The 20,192-nt window shown below is 38.2% G+C and overlaps 1 protein-coding gene across 4 annotated transcripts in view; it reads left to right on the forward strand.

The window, feature by feature from the left end:
- The window catches only part of KCNQ5 (potassium voltage-gated channel subfamily Q member 5), a 268,932-nt gene that overhangs the window by 194,067 nt on the left and 54,673 nt on the right, over positions 1-20,192 (forward strand). For all 4 annotated transcript variants that reach the window (XM_079299139.1, XM_079299141.1, XM_079299140.1 and 1 more), the window contains exon 3: positions 7,779-7,905. In XM_079299139.1, the coding sequence (XP_079155265.1) occupies positions 7,779-7,905 (127 nt within the window). The remainder of the gene's footprint in view (positions 1-7,778; positions 7,906-20,192) is intronic.

A 20,192-nucleotide genomic window follows, 5' to 3' on the forward strand; every position in this document is an offset into this window, starting at 1 on the left:
CTTTGATATCACAACTGAACCAGACAGGAATTGGCTAATTGTACCATATGAAGATATGATCACAGGAAATGTATGGCTCACAAAGATATATATATGTTTTCTTTTTCCAAGAGACCAAAATTCCATAAGCCTGGAAAAATAGTAATAGGAAAAACTGCAAAACAGTCAGCAAATGGCATGATGTGTGAAGATTTGGTATACTGGCTCTCAAAATCCAGTTATTTGACTAAAAAGGGGATTAAGTCAACTTTTTCAGAGAACTTAAGGAACTGAATAAAAATATTATGACCAAATACTTCACCAAGTAGCAGAAATATTTGATGAGGTGATATTTTTGAGAAACTAAATGTGTGAACAGGATTTTGGCCGATAGGGTTGAGTGCCTACCAAGACCAGCTTGTAAAAAGTTGCAAACTGTCAGAAAAAACTTTCTTGAAGCTGTTTTCTGAAAATTTTTGGTACTGGTAACATTTCAGTATACATCAACTGAGATGCACTTAGGTCTCAGAGTGGTTAAAACATGCATAGGTGAACACCTGGGAAAGCTCTCTTGATGAACTTTGACAATGAATTTTGACATAAATAACATGTTAATATTTAAATGCAGCATTTAACAACTACAAACATGCTAAGGCCAAAGAATAAAAGAGTGAACATGCTGTTCTACTCTTCTGTACAGCATGTCAGATGTTATCAGTTAATTCACATGCACATGACCAGCCATAACAATCTGCCTAAACCCTTCCATCAGTACAAAATCAATATGGATGCCATGGCATAAAAGGATTCAGAGATCTGATGCCCATTCTACACTTGTTTTGGACAGAGAAAAGATACAAAATTCTTCACAAACATTTTGGAAGGAAAAATTTGCATCTGTGTTGCTACAAAGGCATGTGCTTGAACTTCTGCCTCTAATGTGACATCAGAAATGTGACTACAGCAGAAAAAAATGCGTGAAGAAATCACAGAGGAAGTGTGAAGGCCTGGGTACAGCTGTACAGAGCTTCTTTATTTTCAATACAAGGACAAATTTAAAACCAAACTTAGACCATTTACTGCTGAGATCTCACTTAAGAGAAAGAAAATATGAACATGCACAGAGAAGGGTAAAAATGTTCTGGAAAGTAGAAAATTATTCTCTAATGTGACTTTTATGCAATCATCTCCTTTAAGGAATTCTCTTAGATGTGTAGTTGGACCTGACGCATAAACAAGTGGCATGGCACAAAGCAGTGAGTGCACATGGCTGGAAAACACTTTGTTTAAAGGTGATGCAGTATCTGGGGAAGAGCAGGACAGACCTGGAGAAGTCAGTGTTTCCCATTGCCCTTTTCCCAGTTTGAAAGAGGGTATTCAGATCACCAGAGTGTCCCTAGAAGAACCATGTCCCCCAGGAGATTTGGGCACATGCAGGTCCTCAGCAGTTGGCCCATGATGGTGATGTGAAGTGAGTCTGCTGCTCTGGGGAGGCAGAGGATGCTAAGGAAGGAATTACACAGTTTCAGTGGTAGGAATCATGCATTGTGTCTGATATTGTAAGTATTTGTCTTTATAAGAGATTATGAAGAACATAAATAAATGGTATCAATGTAATTCTACTGCTGGGTTGTACTATCTGATTCAAAACTGGTTTTATCGGAAATAAAAATTCACAGCTTTTTTCTGTTGCAAAGGAATAAAGAAGAGGCATGACTGATGGGTGCCACATCAGGTATAAATACTAAAAGCTAAAAGAAAGCTGGATAGCAGAAGTAATATATGTAACATGGACTAGGCATATAACAGGGATTTTCATATTATATCAATAGATTTGTAGTTGTGTATTTGAGTAAAAGGCACAAATTTGATTTCTCTATAATCATCTTTTTAATGTAGAATCAACATGGAAATTCTTAATTATGATATGGAAAATCAAGTGCACTAAAAGTATCACATCCATTATAAAACTGATAAAAGATAAAAAGGTGCATAAATTTCACTTCATGCTTATTGTTTATTGCACTGGCAGCTGAAGTGAAGCCTCTGGTTGTGATTTAAATGCCACTAATAGGTTCTATTCTGGGTTATGTTTTCAGATTTATGGCTGTGTCTCCCTCTGTTCAACTGCAGTTGGAAAGAATTAAAATATTAGTTTCTTAAGTGTATGTATGCACATGTATACATGCTTGTTAGCTGTTTAGACCAAAGATTTCCCCTTTTTAGTGTTGAACCAGGAAAAACACAAATGTGTTCAAATTTACTATTGTTTTAAACTATGAAGCATGCACCTATTCTGACCTGCTTGTTTTAATCTGGAGAATGGCCAGTATAACACATATTGCCTGTAGTCCTACAGCAGCATCTGCATCATAACTATTAAAAACCCAGACTCTTGTCAAGTTTCATTGAGACAGATCAGTATTGTGCTTCCCCTCACATCCCAATGGCATATCTTTAAAGTGTACAGCCCAGCTTTAGAGCTCAGTACCTGGAATCAGTAAAGGGTTTTTTTTGGCTTTGGAGATGGATGTTGTTGATAAGCTGAGGTGTTCTGTTCTTGCTTTAATTGAATGATAAAACAATCTCATCCTCTTTGACTATGAGTAATAGAGCATTACTGTTTGGATAGTATCAAGTGTTCATGTGTCACCATAAAGATATTTCAGCAGCTGGTGACATACTTAAACCAGTCAGCCATAAATTAAAGTATGACAACATGTTTATTCTCCCTCCTTTCAAAATGATTTGGAAACACTGGACTTGCCTGTTTAAGAGATTTTAAGGAAGAGGGGATATATCCCAAGCAGATATCATTGTTGCTTGTGTTCTGCTGTTGTGTTAGTGTAGTGAGGCTTGCTGATTTTCACCTGATGAGGATCTGCAGTGCAGCCACACTGAAGAGATGTTGTCTTCAGAAGGGAAACCCTTGTGCCCTACTAAAGCTTATTTCAGAGGATTCATTTGGTCTGTTCTTGTCCATTTTTCTGACTTCTGACAATGTCAGTTGTAAACACAGTTCTCCTATGAGCTTTAGGGAGGCAGATCCTCATATCAGTCTGTGGATGTGTTTTGCTACTTCATTAGCCTTTAGAATAATTAAAATCTCCATTTCCATACAAGAAATATAATTAAAATAAAAGCAGAGACATTCTCTTATGGGCGGATTTCTTATATCTAAGCCTCAGTTCATTTACACATTGCAAAAAAGCCAGAAGCATCCTAGATCAGCACAGAGTGCTCAGCTTTGGTCATTTTCTTATTGCAAAAATAGCTTTAATTCCCTAAAGTTACAATCTACAGTGAAGGCACCTGCTTCATCATCAGCAAATTATTTTAATAAGCAGTTATGCTAAAGAGTGAGAAAGCTATTATATAAACTTTTTTTTTGCTGTTAAAATGTTATGCTTAGGGAAATCCTTATCATTAAAAACTGCTTGAGAAGCATATTAATGTAAACAATTTCAACAGTCATGTGTCCTAATTGAATAAGAGGGAAAAAAAAACGGAGGAGAAAGTGGTGGATTGTACAAAGTATGCTTGATTTGCTTAATCATCAACCCTGTTGATTAGAGTCCTCCCAGACCTTTTATTAACAAAACCTTGCTCTGGATGATCTCTTGTTTTCTTTTCCTGCCACTTGTATGACCCTTGTTCCAGTGGTGTAACAACCCAGGCACACACATGTAAAAACCTTCAGCAGTACACTGCTAGCCAAAAATAAGCAAGTGAACCTGTCAGCCCAAGGGCTGGAGCTGCATGAGCAGAAACGTTTCAGAAGGAAAAGCTCATCAGTTTGGATGAGCTGTGCTTGGAGAAGGAAGAAAAACTTTCCACTGTCTGAACCACCAGTGCATCTGCCATAGTGGTTACTGGGAGGTGCTAACCATGAGCTTGAACAGCCAAAAAAGTGACAGATTGTGGTAACTCTGGTGTGAGGCCAAAGGCAGCTGTGATTGGAAAAGGATAAGACAGGGCAAAAGCAAGAAATAGCAAAGGCCAATGCACCTCTGCCCTACCTAGAAAGGGAAGGGTTTAGTTTCCAGTAAATTTTAACTTGCTCATCAAATCCAGCCTTGCTTAATTTTGAAGAGGGCCAGATTTATAAACAGAGCAAGATTTTCCCATTCTGATGTAAATGTTTCTTATTCTCATAAGTAATTCAAAATTAATGATGTTCCATTCTATTATATGTAGGACAGAGATACTTGGAATGCATCATTTCTTCAGTCTACAAAGCATGAAGTCTAATGATTTATTCCATCACATGCCTTTCCAATTATGTTCTGATCTTCTGTTTCAATTGCTAGGAACCAAACCCAAGTTATTTCAAAGCCTAGATTTATGCTTAAGTTGGCAATAAGCTTTCCAAATGAAATGTAAAAATTAAAATCCTGATCTTGTTTGGGATGCATCCTTCCAATTTTTGCCCATGGAAGACCAAGAACCTTGTAATTTTACGGCTGCCATAAGAAAAAATAATGTCATTCCCTGGCCTGTATTAACCCTGACAGAGATTAGCCTTAACATTTTGACTGAGTGTCCTGACTACTAAAGCATTACTCTTTTAAACAGTAGTGTGGAGTTCCTTATCTCTCTCTGGTTTTGACCTGAATCAATCCAAAATAAAACAAATCTGTTGTGTGTAGTACTATGAGGAGTTCTGTTTCCATGCATTTTGATTTTTCAGAAAATTCTTTCCCTTTTGACTTTATTATATTTTATATTTATTCCCTTCAAAACAATCTTCTCTTTGAGGAAGTAGTAATCATTAGGATATAAAGATCAGAAACATCACTCTTTCAGTAAGTGCAAAAATAAGTGTGAAACTCCATCTACATTTTCTTCAATATATTTTATTAAAGCTTATAGTGTACTTTAAAATTTACAGAAACTTGTTATGATTGGGAGAAAATCATATATAGCATTTTCAAAAGCAGCAGTTCTTTTAGCATACCAGTGCACGGAAACATATTTACTGTATTTGAGCTCAATATAATTACAGTTGCTATATTGTTTGAGTAATAAAAGCTTTAGTTAATTTTGAGATGACATTACCATGCATAAATTTTTAATGGTTTTAGAAATGGTAACTTTTTCTCAAGGAATGTACTGAGATATTTTGCATTGTTTCCTCAAGAAAAATCCTATACTCTTGCCCCACCCACCAAAAAAAACAATAAAGTTTGACAAAATATCTTCTTGCTCGTTTTCTCTCCCAAAATATGGGAGAGTAATGGGATGTATCTCCAAGAAGTTTCTCTTTTTAGTATATGTGTTTGTGTGTGAGAGACAAATGTGATTTCAGTCTTTAACACACAAAGGTCTGTGTAGTACACAGACTCTCTGAAACATGCTTTCAGCACACAATAACTTTTCTCATGTTTGTCTCACTGAGCAAGAATAGCACCTAGTAATAGCTAACAATAGTATAGGTAATAAATACTAAACTTTATAGCACTGGTAGGAACCAGAAAAGTAAACTGTCCAAAAAAATTCCCTCTTTCCAACTCCTACCAGCAGTTTTGTGATACTATTTGAACTGACTTGAAGCTGTGGACTAGTGCTTCCAGGATTGTCAAGTACTTTCTGTCCTTGCCAGTTCCCCATCAGAGGCCCTGCCAGGGTCTGGAGTACGGGAGAGGACACACTCCTGTGTGTGTGGATCACTTCTGGAGGATGCCTGGGACAATTTCACTGTACTTACACAACCTACCGCCTGTCCGTGCACACCGTGTGTTTGCCAGCCAAACAGCAAACTTCAGTCAAATGAAATGGGATAAAGTTTCAAGAAGAAAAGAATGTTTCATGCTTCTCAGCCCTCCTTTCCTTCAGTACCTTTTACCCTAACCCAGAGAAGAAATTTCCATAGGAGAATCAGATGTTGGATGGCCTGGAGGGCTGCCATCAACCCTCGTAAATTCAGAGACATCATCGAACAATGTGTAAACCAGATTTGACAATTCATGATTTAACTACCACTATAAAAGTGGTAGTTAAATAACTAGAATACATATTCTTCTTTTTTTCCAGTTGGCTTCCTGTCCATTTTATTCTTGGCCTACACAGAATTTCCTACAAGGAAATGTACCACAGGGTAGCCAACTATTAGGAATTATTGTTACTATATGGGGACTTTTTCAATTTTGTACATAATCCTTTCTGAAGTTGTGCAATAACATTGCCCATGGAATTAAATTGAAGTTTCTTGTAGTGGAATAAAAAGAAAAGCTTAAACAATCACACTCATTTTTCCATGTGTTCTTTTCTAATAAAAAATGTGGCAGTTTTTTTCAGCCACGTTTTAGCAGAGGGATCTTATTCTACTTTTGTGACTCAGGCATTCAATATGGGATTTACAAAACCAAAAATGACATTGAAGAAGCCTCTAAAAGTGTTTTCAATGTAATGTAGCTACACAAGCTGATGTTTTAGGAAGGAATACTATGTTTTCAAATTGTTCTATGCCAGCAAAAGCAATTAAGTCAATGATATTTCAGTGGACTGCCAGTAATCATAATCTAGTAAAGAGCCATTACATGGCACAACATTAATTATACCATTTGTTCAGGTAAATTAATGCTTGAGCTGACACATTGGCTAGTAGAGTTGTAGGGTCTCACAGTCTAAAAGCATGCAAAATGCTTATTGGGGAAAAGTCAATATTGGATCAACCCTACCCTTGCAAATATTCCTTTATTTAATTTGTTTGCAGTGCTTTCTTACTGTCCTCATCCTGCAGGCATAACAAATTAATTGGCTGACAAGGAACAACTTTCTTCTGGACACAGGAATACATTGGGCTGCCAAATAAAACATGACTTCCATCCTTTCCTTCTTGATGGGCTGTTTAAGAAATTCCATTGAGTATTTTTCTCCTCTTGTGAACACACAGATTTTTATTCTATCATTTCAAAACACATGACTTTGTGATGGTACTCCAGAAGAGTATCTAAGTCTGCAATTCCATATATTGTGTATGTAGTATATTACTGCATATTATTGAGTTGCAGATCTCCTTGGGTTATGGAACTGAACTGTGCTCCAAGCTCCATTACTGCAACCTTGTTGACCTCACTGTTGTAATTAAAATTTTAGAATAAAAATTGCATAAATATATGTTGATGCTTTTAAAATAGACAATCTTAAAGAAAATTCCAATGTGAAAGAAAGGCAGGCCAAACAAGCAAGGCAAAATTCCTAAATGCTTTAATTTACAGGCAAAGTTATTCCTAGGGTGGGCATTCATTTATTGCCTTACAAACAATTATATACGCATTGTATGTAACTACACTTGCACATACCTTAACCTACTGCTGGGAACAGATTGACTTCTCAAATTCATCATCTCAGTTACTTCACCTATATATTGCAACAATGAGAATATATCACCAAAAACTTTTAGTCTTTAAATTAAGAAGTAATTTTATGGATGTGGATTTGGAACATTTTTCAGTAGCTGTATAAATTACCTTTGCTCTGATGCTCAGTATAACTCTTTGAGTATTTTACTCTGATATTTTTGTATATTATTCATTTCTTCAGTGTTTCACATTTAGTAGCCAATCTTAGCTGATACTTAATGTCAGTCAGGTTAGCCTTAGACCCTTCACTGTGAAGCTCTCGGGACAATGTGCTGCTTGTAAATGTGAAAGAATCCTGAGCAGCAAAACCCCAAGTTTGGCTTGGAATATTCAGATGCTCAAGTGGATTGTTAGACACAAACAGTAGTGATAAGTTTCCTGACGTTTAAGTGTTGGTTGTCTGTAACAGGCATTTTTCTCATTTGCTGTTTCTAGGAATTTGTCATGATTGTTGTCTTTGGTTTGGAGTTTATTATTCGTATCTGGTCTGCTGGGTGCTGCTGTCGATACCGAGGATGGCAAGGAAGACTGCGCTTTGCAAGGAAACCCTTCTGTGTGATAGGTGAGTGTCACAGCTCTAGTTTACTTTAAGATAATCACCTTGCCTCTCCTGTTTTGTTTCTGAAAGAAAACTATTGGAATCAGACTCTCTTTACAGCAATCTGCTGTAAGTCCAGGATAGCTGTGTGTCAACTCTCATCTGCCCAGGGTTTCTTTAGATATAAATCATCACATCCCTAAAAAACAGCCAGCCCATGTTTCTTATGTTCTCCAGAAGACATTTTCCTAAAAAGCTCATACAGCTGGCCTATATATTGGACAAATGAGGGGCTGAGAGCTGATGTCATTGATAATCAGAGGAGATGTATGCTGTGAACAGACACACTACATCTTGTACGTACATGCATAGTACCACATATGTGTGCACATATCATGTTCTTCTTATTTAACCTCTGTGATCAGACACTGTAAGAAGTTTGAAAGCCTCCCTAGACAAATCTTCTCGCAGTGTTGCTGCTTCCTGTTTGCTGTTCTCTGCATGACAGGCCACATATCAGCTCTGCAGTGACACTAGCATAGGACACAGTATCTTCTTCATTATTTCTTCTGCATGCATTTCAAGACACTTCCTTCCTTTCTTTGCTCTTGAATTTGTCTGTGACAATCAAGAATAGACTCACAACCAGTCAAAACCCTATTTTGAAAAGGGTTCTGCAGGAAAACAGTTTCCCAATAAAGGCAGAAATCAAAGATCAAACTCCTCTGATAATTTATTATTTTTCTAATAGTTTGGAAAAAAATGCTTTTTTATAGATCATCTGTGAAACTTCAAGATCTCAATATCCCAACTTTTCTCTCAGCTTCCTGCCTCTCTTCAGCCTTTAATTTCATCTGCCTATGTCCCAATACAATTATTATGGATCAGCTGGGGCAGGAAATATGTTCTTCCGTACATCTCTACAGCAGCTAGTACATGGAGTCATATGCCTAAAGCCATGAAACACATGGGTTTCAGTGTAAGCAGCAGATGAACGCCATCCTGCTCTAAACAAGAGTTACACAGTGTTCCTTGGCACAGCAGACCACTATACTGGTTAGGGCTAGTGTGTAGAGCAAGTTTTTTCCTTCCTGGTAAATCCACACTTTCTCCCACTAAGCTGATGCCTTGCTCCTACAATGGAGGAAGTTGCACGAGCAGCTATGAAGAGACCCCAGATTGTCTCCCCCTCAGAAAGAAACACCCCATCTATGCTATTTTATGAAACCGTGGGAGAAGGGCAAGTATCAGGTTTGGCATTTGTTTTGTTTGGGCAGAAGAGGAGGTGGGTAGGTACTTTGCCTGGTCACACACTTGCCCCTAGATTTCCATACCTGGCAGGAAGTGGAAATCACAAAACCTGTGACTTAACCAGACTTAACCATTATTCTAAGACTTTATGTTGCACTTGAAATTTTGCAATGGTCAGGTTTTGTCAGGACCCAATCATAAGAAAGCACCAGTGTTAATTTAGTAAAATTAAATTACCAGAACTGTAGAACTTTACTAAAAACACTTTTAAAAATTTTCAAGTTACCAGAATCATTTGACTTCTCAAATGTTTTCTCAGAATGTTTGCTTTGCTACTCTTCCAAATGTCATTATATAGAAACACTAGCAGTTTGTTTGATTCAGCTTTTGTGTCTCCTCCCTTTCCTGTCTCCACTCAACTGGCAAGTTGTTTTCTGGTTATTAACTTCACTCTGAGGTGTTAATTCTCAGCAAAGCTGAATGCAGGAGTTCTTCTTTGTACAAAATCCTGCATATTTAAAAGATGTAGATGTGGTGCTTAGGGACATAGGTCAGAGGTGGACTTGCCAGTGTGGGTTAACAGCTTGGCTCAATGATCTTAAAGGTCCATTCCAACCTAAATAATTCTGTGATTCACAGGGAGACTATAGGTTTCTATGCTATTCTTAAAACTATTCATATCTATCTTCCTATTGTTGGTGAAATAGTTCAGGCAGATCTTCTGGCACAGATCACTCAATTTTACCTCACTCAATTATGCTATTTCCTCCTTTCTCTGAAATTCACCTGCTCTTCTTGTTTCATCTATTTTTGTGTAGAGTCTCTGGCCTTAAAAGCATCTTTTCTGTCCCACTTGGAGCTCTATCACTTGCTACAAGAATTATTAGTAGACAACAGACAAATTGCTTGTGGATGTCTTTCTATGCTGGTGCACTGGATGGAAAGGAAACTTTGTTCTGGAAATTCTGGAAACTAAACCAATAAATTACATTTCTTAGTTTTCTTGCCATTAGCTGTTCTGCATGTCTCTTCTTCTATTGATTGACTTCAGTCCATTTCTGGATTTTAGCATCCCAGAACAGAGTTTCTGATGTTCTGATGTTCAGCATCTTTCCAGATTTGATCTTTTGAGGAAAAACCAAGTCATCTTGCAGCTCTTGATAGACAAAGTAATTATTAGCCTGACATCTTGACTTTGCAGTCCTGGCAAAGTGTGAGGCAGCAGCAAAGGTCAGAAGCCTGTGTTAGCCAGAGCACAACCAATAGATGATTATTTCCCTTTACTCATCGCTCATTACACCACATCCAAGACACTGCACCTCATTTTCCACCTCCAGCACCACACCTGAAAGACCATAAAGAACTGGAGTGAGTTCAGTGAAGCCATGGGGATGATCAGTGCTGGAGCAGTTGCCCTGTAAGGAGAGGCTGAGGGACCTGTACATGTTCATCCTGGAGAAAAGGTGGCTTCAGGGGGAGCTCAATGAAGTCAGTGCTAAGGTCTCCTTAAGAGCACATGGCCAGTTTGGCCCTATTACTTTCAATTATTTACTTAGTCATCCATTCAATTACTCTTTCAGTTTATTGTTACAGTGGAACAATAATATTTTAGAAGACTTAGTCTGTTTACTGTTAATTAAATTTGGTATATATCTCCAGCAGATCTTTTCCCTGATTGTTTTTTTTTTTTGTGATTAAACACAAATCATATAGGGCAATGGCCTAAGGGCTAGAAATAACAAATTTGAGGATTGCCTCAAGGGTCACATTTAGACAGCCTTTATTTTTTCCATTAATAACCTAATAACAAGAGAAGTTTTATTCAGGGCCAAAGCTCTGTGCTTATGTTAGTGTGCCTACAATGTCACTACTCTGACAAATTAGTTAATCAAGCATCACTGTGTGTTACCAGGTTAGTAATTACATCTATCAAATTGCTTGACAGTTTTGTACCCTTATTTATTTCCATAAAAATGGGAATAAGAGTGTAGTATTAAACCTTGCTTTGTATTTTGTCCCATGTTACCTGACATCCCTCATTTTCTCTGATTACATATGAGCTTGTGTACATAATATAAAGGGCACAGCAGCACATCCTTACAGCAAATCCTAAATGACACAGGTGTGTCACTCTTGGCTGTTAGCACTGCAGAGCAGTGTTGCTGTATTGTGTTGCTCAGAAGAGCAGCAATCCAAGCAATGCATATTCTAACTGCTCTCTGGAGATCAGGGGTGCTGACAAACCAGGAAGAACTTGATGCCTATGACTTAGCTCACTGAAGATCTCCAAACTAAAAGAGAACAAGTCTAACTGGGAAGATATATGGCATCCACTCTCTGTCAAGCCATTTGGGGACACTGAAATAAATAGAGTCCATTGTCCTTCCTCTGGCAATGGGCTCCCAGAGGGTGGTATGTGACCTGACAAAATTAAACTTCTGGCCACTCTCCTATGTGTATCACAGTGAGATCCCAGTCTGTGAGGGCAGCTTCCACTTGAGACACTGTAAAATCACTTTAAACACTTCTTGAGCTCTGTCAGGCCGGTGCTGTGATCACTGCCCTGGGGAGCCTGTTCAGTGCCCAAACACCCTCTGGGTGAAGAACCTTTTCCTAATATGTAACTTAAACCTCTCCTGACACAGCTTCAGGCCATTCCCTGGGTGCTGTCAGTGTCCCCCCAGAGCAGAGATCAGTGCCTGCCCCTCCTCTCCCCTCTCCATGAAGCTGTAGCTGCAGTGAGGTCTCCCCTCAGTCTCCTCCAGGCTGAACAGACCCAGTGCCCTCAGCTGCTCCTCACACGCTTCCCCTCAAGGCCCTTCCCCATCCCTGTGCCCTTCTTTGGGCACTCTCTAATAGTTTAATGTCTGTGTTACATTGCAGCACCCAGAGCTGCCCCAGCACTGGAGCTGAGGCTGCCCCAGCTCAGAGCAGAGCAGGACAATCCCTCCCTGCCCTGCTGGTGATGCTGTGCCTGCTGCCCCAGGACAGGGCTGGCTCTCCTGGCTGCCAGGGCACATTGCTGACTCTAGTGTCTAAACTTTATTTAATTTAAAGTTGGGGGTGGAAACTTCTATTACAGATTTTCTTCACTTTAAATTTGAGCCCACTTCTAGTAATATTGCATTTCTCCAGGGCAGCTACACTTCCTGGTGGTCCAGCCGAGTGAAAGATTTCATATATTTCACTTAGTCCATTAGCAGTTTCACCACAGCTGCTTCTATCTCACCTCTAGTCAAGCTACAACATGATGGAAATGTCAAAAGTTCAAATTCTGTTGAGGCTGCAGAATGAGCAAATTCCCAACAGGAAGCTTAAGTCCATTATCTGTAATCAGGCCCTTGAACTTCATGGCTGGCAAACCTTGTTTCAGAACATTAAATGATAGCAGCGACTGCTGCTTATTACTGGATCTATTTTTCATTAATTAGAGTGGTAATGAACCATCATGTGGCACTTTTGTCAAACCTTTATCACACTTTTGTCAAACCTTTATAAACAAATCCATATCAAGTGTGTTGCAAGATCTTCTGGACATTTAATTTGAATTATTTCAATATATTTGTGTAATGGCACATAATGTGTCTGTCACCTTGGTATTTAGACACATTATATAGTTTAAATACAGACAGATGGTAAATCTGCTGCTCATGATAAACAATATAAACAGCTCCTTTCCAGTGTAATTTGAACTCTAAGTAACCCAGAGATGGTCTGTAATTAAGTATATCCTTGACCAAGAAGACATATCTCACATCACATCTCATTATAAATCCCAGAGAAAACAAGTTACAGCAAATTTCATGTTTGGTGACCTTCTGCCAGACAAACTTGAACTCATCTCAGGCACACCCTGCCCACTTCACTCCAGAAAATACTCTGATAGTAGTAGTAGTAGTAGTAGTAGTAGTAGTAGTAGTAGTAGTAGTAGTAGTAGTAACAGCAGCAGCAGCATTTAGGTTTCAAATCAAAATTTCCTCATAAAATCAGCTGCCAGAATTCTGTGCCATGAACAGAGATGCTCTTTAGGCTAGATTGGTCCCAAATTTTTTAAAAGGAATATTTAGTGGCACATGTTCATGTTGGACTTTTCTATGCAGTTTTTAGAAGTGTGTAGAAAAAATAATGTCTGTTCAGTATCATCTATGGACTTTATCCCTTCACATTTACCTGCTGATGAGTAAGGTAACATTTGCTGGGATTAGACATCAAGGTCTGGCATCCTCTTTTTAGAAGCTGTATGTCTGCTATTCAAAAGAAATGTAGTTTGGTACTTCATGCTGAAGTTTCTTTCTGGTATGAGCTAGAGAATTCAGCAGCCTGTGTTTGTTCATGCTGTGGTTTTTTGATCTTACACTACTGTCACTATTGTGTTTGTGATGTAGTGTAGATCAGCCTCTACCATGAATTGGGCAACCTGGGGTGTAAAGAATAAAGAGAAAGATTTGTGATAGAAAGGCTGTTAAAAGACAGAGACATTTTATTTAAAATAGTTTATTTGTAATAGAATTCCTGCATTAGAAGGTTAGAAAAGATATTTCCTTAAGCATTAAGTAATTATCTGTTTTGAACAAGACTAATATAACTCAGCAGCTGCATTGAAATGTTTAGCAACTGCTAATTCAGTTCCCTTTTACTAGAAAATTGTTCTAAAGTCAAATTATTTAGAAATAATGAGGCTCCTTGTCCATTCTCACCCAGATTGTGTATATGATTTAAGCAATCTTTCAAATTATTATTTATCCGTCATATTTGGATCTCAGAAAAAGTACATTGTAGTATAATCATAAAGATAAGGGTAGTGATAAGGATGATGATGATGATAATAATAATAATATCTATAATAATAATATCTATAATAAAATATTATGTAATATAAAAGTGTATCATTATATTTCCAGTCCTGTTTATGAGCTGTGACATAGAAATGTATGATAAGGAGGGAAGCAACTGACAGACCAAGCAGCAGTCAAACTTTTCTGGTTATAGTCTTTGTATGTTCAGTTTTGCTCACATTTTTTAGGGAATGACTTTAAACTTGTTGTTACTAGAGGTACCCAGAATATGAAGTAGCTTAGACAAATCCTTTCTGTTCATAATCTGCCTTTATTTGATGTTCATTTTCTGCCTTACTATGCTGAATTCCCATCATTTCCATGGACAAGATAGTTTCTCAGACATAAGTATGTGTAAGTTTGCCAATTCAAAATTAAGTAATCGTTAGTATAAACAATGGTGTGAAAGTTAGAGGTAGATAGGATTGTGCCAAATCCACTTATCTGCCTACTTGAGTGTATGGAGTCTAAAAAGTAGTAAAATGTTTTATTTTTCAAATTTTGTCCCTCTCAGCACCTAATTATTTTTTTCTTTTTAATGACATGAATAGCATGTCAGAACATAACTGATATGCAAGAAAATTCTCAGCTTTCTTGGCTTTCTTCCAGATGCTGTGCTGCAGATCAGTTCCTTTGGTGTGTGGCATTCTTTGTAACTCACATTCCAGATCATGGTCAGCTCTTGCCTGTAGTTGGCCTCTGAGAAAAATTGCTACTTTGTACAAGTTCTGCTTTTGCAGCAGTGAATTATGCTTTCCAGGCAGAAATCTTGGTACCTTACAAATACTTTCATATTGGTCATAAAGCAATCCTATTGGACTAAATATTCACTATCTGGGCTTTTGCAATAGCCCATTCCTTAATTCCATTACATGAATGCCCTTGGCACTCATGCAGCCTCTCACAGGACTGGGATACCCCTGGCTGGCAGCACTGCTTTACTTCAAAACCACTTTCAGTGTGTCTTCTATTTTACTAATATGCCCATAATTACTCAGGGGTGCTTTGTCAGCATGTTACCATGAATTTGAATGCTGATACCTTGGTGTGAGACATTAGACAACTATCAATCTGACTGTTTGAGCTGTGATTAACCCTCTCACAGGTGTTAGTCAATCAAATCCTGCTTTCTCTCATGGTGTCCCACCCAGCCCCAACCCTATCAGCCCAAATGAAAACTAGAAGAGCTCTAAGTGGAGTAATTTCACTGCAGGAATCTTTCCAGAGGTATTTGAAAGCAACCATATTGAGAAATGATGAAAAGGAAAAGGAAAAGGAAAATAAAAAAGTATTTCAGTTGGAAGAGAGCTATTGTGATCATCTAGTCCAATTACCTGAGCAGTTCAAGGCTGACCAAAAGTCTCAGCATATTATTAAGGACATTGTCCAAAAGCCTCTTAAACACTGACATTCAAGTGTATTATGCACACATCTTCCCATGATTGACAATCCACTCTGTAAATAAATACCTGTAAATGTCCAGTCTCTAGACACCTCTAGATACTGTATTGTGGGAAACTATCTTATTCATGGTTGCCTATATTAAGTACACTTTCACGAATTATTTTGCACAGAAAACAGTTCCCTTTTCATTCACCCTACAGCATATGAGCAGGCAACATGCTGCTGTATCTTATTTCCATTTCTTTGTTTCTCTTAGTTAATAATTATCTCTCTTATAAATGCTGAATGTTGTGATTATTGCTCTCTTTGCTGAAGACTAGCTATTTCTCTTCAGGTCACCCCTGTGTGAGTGAGGTGTCCAGGAAAAGGGTTGTTGGTGCAGTTGGCTAGCAGTGGTTTCATTTGCTTGGCTGTATTGTTATTTAGAAACATAGGTATTTTCAGTTGCTTTGGAGGTAGTGTTTGTTTTGTCACATGCAGTTCTCTGGTACCTGCTCAGCTTTAATTTGTTAACTGTCAGTGCTGGCTGTTTAAAACATAAGCTTTGCCCACTGTTACACTCTATAATCAAATTGATTGCCAGATGTCTTCATCCAGCCTTGCCACAAGCTTATTAGTGGTCACAAAGCTTGGAGAAATGCAGCTTCCACAGATGTTTCCATTCTTTTGCATCCCTTCAGAGAAATGCATGTTGGCACCAGCACTGCTGAGGTGACTGATGGGCATACTAGTCCAGTGGGAGTTGCAGGAAATCTCTATTTTTATGATCATGCCTCAAATGGTTATACTCCAACTGCTACGTTAGAAAAAGACTTGTGTATAAGGGAGAAAATACAGGGGTTTGTTCCTCTTTTTTACACCTGCTATGTTAAATACACCAGTTAGGAAGGATTTGACAATGTAACAATATTGTTACACTGTGTAACAGGGTTACAGTGTTTATATCGCAATTTAATACAGCTAAAAGAAATATTTCCATATTTCTAGATGTCAATTTGGGCGTGTTCTGCATATTTTAATTTCTTCCCATCCCTACCACTTAAACACCAGGCACCCATAACATGTTGTATCCCTTTAAAGAAAAATGACATTTTTTATCTTTAAGCCCGTGCTGATACTCCTCAAAAGTGAGCTTTGTCCTTTGGATATAGTTGATATTGCTGTCAATAACAGATCCAAGAAAGGTAACCATCAGATCCATTTTACATCAACCTATGGAAGCTCCTAAATGGTGTAAAGGAAGCCTCTCACTTTCACTCGTGTTGTGCAGTGCTGGTGCCCCAATGTGTATTTGGGACCATCTGGACAGCAGCCATGGCAAAGGCAGAGCCTTTCTGCCCTGGGGCTCCCCTCTGCCAGCCCAGTCTATTCATGTGGAGAGTTCTCCACTTTGGAGAACTGCTTCATTTCAGATTAAAATGTCACAAGGCAGAGTGGAGGGCTTGTCATGCAGAATGACATAATCTACTGTCTTTAAGATCTCATTTTGTGATTGCCCCTGTTGGGTTTAGGAGAGTGGTACCAGATTTTGGAGTTTTTTCTTTCTGACAACCACTGAACAGAGCTTCTATTTCTTTCTTCATATCTCCCACACCAGGAAGTCTCAAGTGTGGCTATGTACGATGCCCCACACTAGTGTTCTGCACATTATATAAACTTCTTGCTGGCACAGTCCTCCCTCTTAGGCTACTCACACACAAATTACAGGTGGGATAGCAGCTGAGAGCAAAGAGTGGCTGGAGATGTCTGGTTCTGTGTGTAATCTGAATGAACTGTATTTTCAGAAACAGAGGAGACCCAAGAGGCACTTACCAATTGTTCAGACATCCAAAGTAGCTGTATAGGATAGCAATGCAAGTTCTGCCTTTAGGCAGCAGGGAGAAGTTTTTGCCTCTGAAGGGAGGCTTAGAAAACTGAATGTAGGAACTCTTTCAGCCAACACTGAGGGACCTATGCCTTCAACATCTGCATCAGATAACTCAGCTAGATGCTGGATACCTTCTGTTTCCCCACCACCCTGTGAATTTGAGAGCAGATTTTTATTACTGTCTCTTTCCTCTCCACCTACAAACAGGGTCAGAGACATGTTTTCCTCTCCCTTCTCATTTCAGCATCTTTACTTGCCAGTTTCTGCCCAGCCACTTTCACCTACCACACCATGTTTTTTCTGTTCCCACACTTTTTTGGCCTTTCCATTCCCATGCCACTGTATCACCTTCACTTTACCCACAATCTGGGAATGTGTTAGATGCATGTTTCCAGACCCCCTGCCCACCTGCCCCCACCTAAGACTGAGTATGATGAAAAGGCCATAAAAGTGCACGTTCTGCTATGGATTCCTCCCCTCGTGGCTGCACAGATCCAGCACAGACATAGCAATGCTGCCCTGCAGGGGCTGGATCACACAGGAGTCCTGGATACTGCCACTGACCCCTAATGATGGTGCTCATACCTGTAGTCCAAAATAGCCAACCACACATGGAATAATCAGTGGCTGACTCACAGAAGAATTTGGATCCCCTGAAAAATCTAATTCCAGCAATTCAGGGGAAAACATCCAAACTTATCTTTAAATTTTCCCGGTTATTCCTTTATACCTCAGAGCAATCAACTTTACAAGTTAATTGCACTTTGTACTTCTTTTATCAAATTTAAATTTTCTTTTGATCTCACTTTTATAAGAAAGGGTAAATAGGAGGCATCCAACAGCCCTTCTTATCTTCCACTACTTTGCATACCTCTATCTGCCATCTCATATTTGTCTTCTGACTAAACACTCCTAAATTATTCAGCTCTTTCTCTGCACACAAGTCTTGCCATGCTGTAGCTATTTTGTTTTTTCTTGACGATTACTTTGTGGTTTGCTTACAGCCTGATGTAATGAGCATCTTTACTCCTCAGGGGCATGTGTGTCTGGCTATCCATCCTCTTGCCTTTCCCTCCAGAAATTTTCAGATGTTTTTGTCTCCACTGCAGTAGCGTTTTTCTCTAAAGTCTGCTGTCATCCAGCAACATACAGACATAGTAAAGTGACTAACAAACCTTGTTTTCCAGTGCTCTCAAGGCACTAAAGTGTTACTGGACAGAATAAGTGAAGATTTATAGGAAAAATCTGCATGTTACTCACAGTTTGTTTCTTTAGATGAACAAAAATCGGGTTGGCAAACACTGGATCAAATACACAGTTTTAAATGTTTCTGTCAGCCTGTCTTAAAGCCTAATAAAACTTGTACTGAATAAATAGTGTTTTACTCCTTCTGGCAGGTACAAATTAATTATGCTAAAGATCAGTTATTGGAAAAGGTTAATAAAAAAATAAATCCATGAAAGGCTTGCAATTGTTTTTAATCTTAGCTTGCAAGAGGCCCTTAGATTTTCAAGATTTATTGAGCCAGCTGTTAATAACATGAAGATGTTTGCTGAGGATTTATTCAGTCAGAAAGACTGGGTACTCAACAGGGCCATGAACAATAATTGTGAACAGTACAAAGACAGGTGAAATGTTCCCATGAATGCTGTTCTTATTCAGACTAAATAATATATGGCAACGATAGCTACAGTTTAAAATTCAGTACTTGTTGAGCTACTGTGGTTTTCAGGCCACAGGGAAATATTTTGTCTGTCTACAGCAGAAGGTAAAATGATATTATTTGGATGTATTTGCTATCATGGTCTGACAATGTGCTAATTTTACACTGGAGCAAGGTACATATACTTTTAATATGCTGAGACAGTAGGGAATAGCACTGGTTGATCTATTATTGGGCACAAAATTAAGGTTTCATTATGAATTTTTTTAAAATGACAAAAGAAAACTCTTACTCCTCTTCATTAGTCTGCAATTTAAAAAGGGAATATTTAGTTTTCACATAAAAAATATCCATTGTTGCCTTGTTACAAATATCCCTTTTCTTTCTGGTTCAGAAATTGTTTGGAGTACCAAGTTAACTTTTGTTGTATTTGATTAGCTCTCCTAATAAATGCCTTTGACTCATTTCCAGTTCTCTCTTTGCCAGAAAAGATAGCTTTACATATTGATGAGCTGTTTTTCTGAGTAGACCCACTTCAGTTACATAAAAATAACATTTATTCCAGAAAGATGTGTCTGTATTTCCAGGAGGTAACTTTCATTTCACATGAAAATAGTTTGCTTACTTAAATGATTCCAGTATGTTGCAAATTAAAATGATAAAGGGAAAGAAGGGTTCAAAATTATTAATCTATTTGATTTCTTCACTGGGGTATTGATTAGCTGATGATAAGAAAAATCCAAGTTTCTATGCACAGATCAGTTTTAGTGGACTCCTTAAAATGGAAGGCAGTGACTAATGCAGCCATTTTTCACTGTTAGAAAAAAAAAATCAGTAGAGAAGTATTAACCTCTAGAATTTTTTTTATTCCACTTCAGTGCCTAGAGAGTATTACATATTTTTTGTAGAACTTCTTTCTCTTGTATGTGGCACTACCGTACATTACTATCTTCCTGTTTTTCAACAGCAATAAAAGTCAATTTTCACACTCATCTGTGTTTATCTCTGTGAATTATCTTGATACATAAAACCAGCTCACTTTCCTACTTCCAAAAATACCAAATTGTTTTGCATCTTGCAAAAAGATTAAAAAAGGAAGAGAAATCACCAACTTGTTTTGCCTGTAATGATGATTAAGATGATATCCATCCAGATGGTGTTATGTATTTGAAAACACAAAGACCTTTTGGCTGGAGTGACAACAACATCTGCAAAAATCAAACAGCATCATCCATCCCAAGAATTTCCTGGAGATATCCTGCCAATTACTTTTACTAGTAGGTGACGATTA

Source organism: Erithacus rubecula (genome assembly GCF_903797595.1).
Source record: "Erithacus rubecula genome assembly, chromosome: 2".
NCBI classification, from domain to species: domain Eukaryota; kingdom Metazoa; phylum Chordata; class Aves; order Passeriformes; family Muscicapidae; genus Erithacus; species Erithacus rubecula.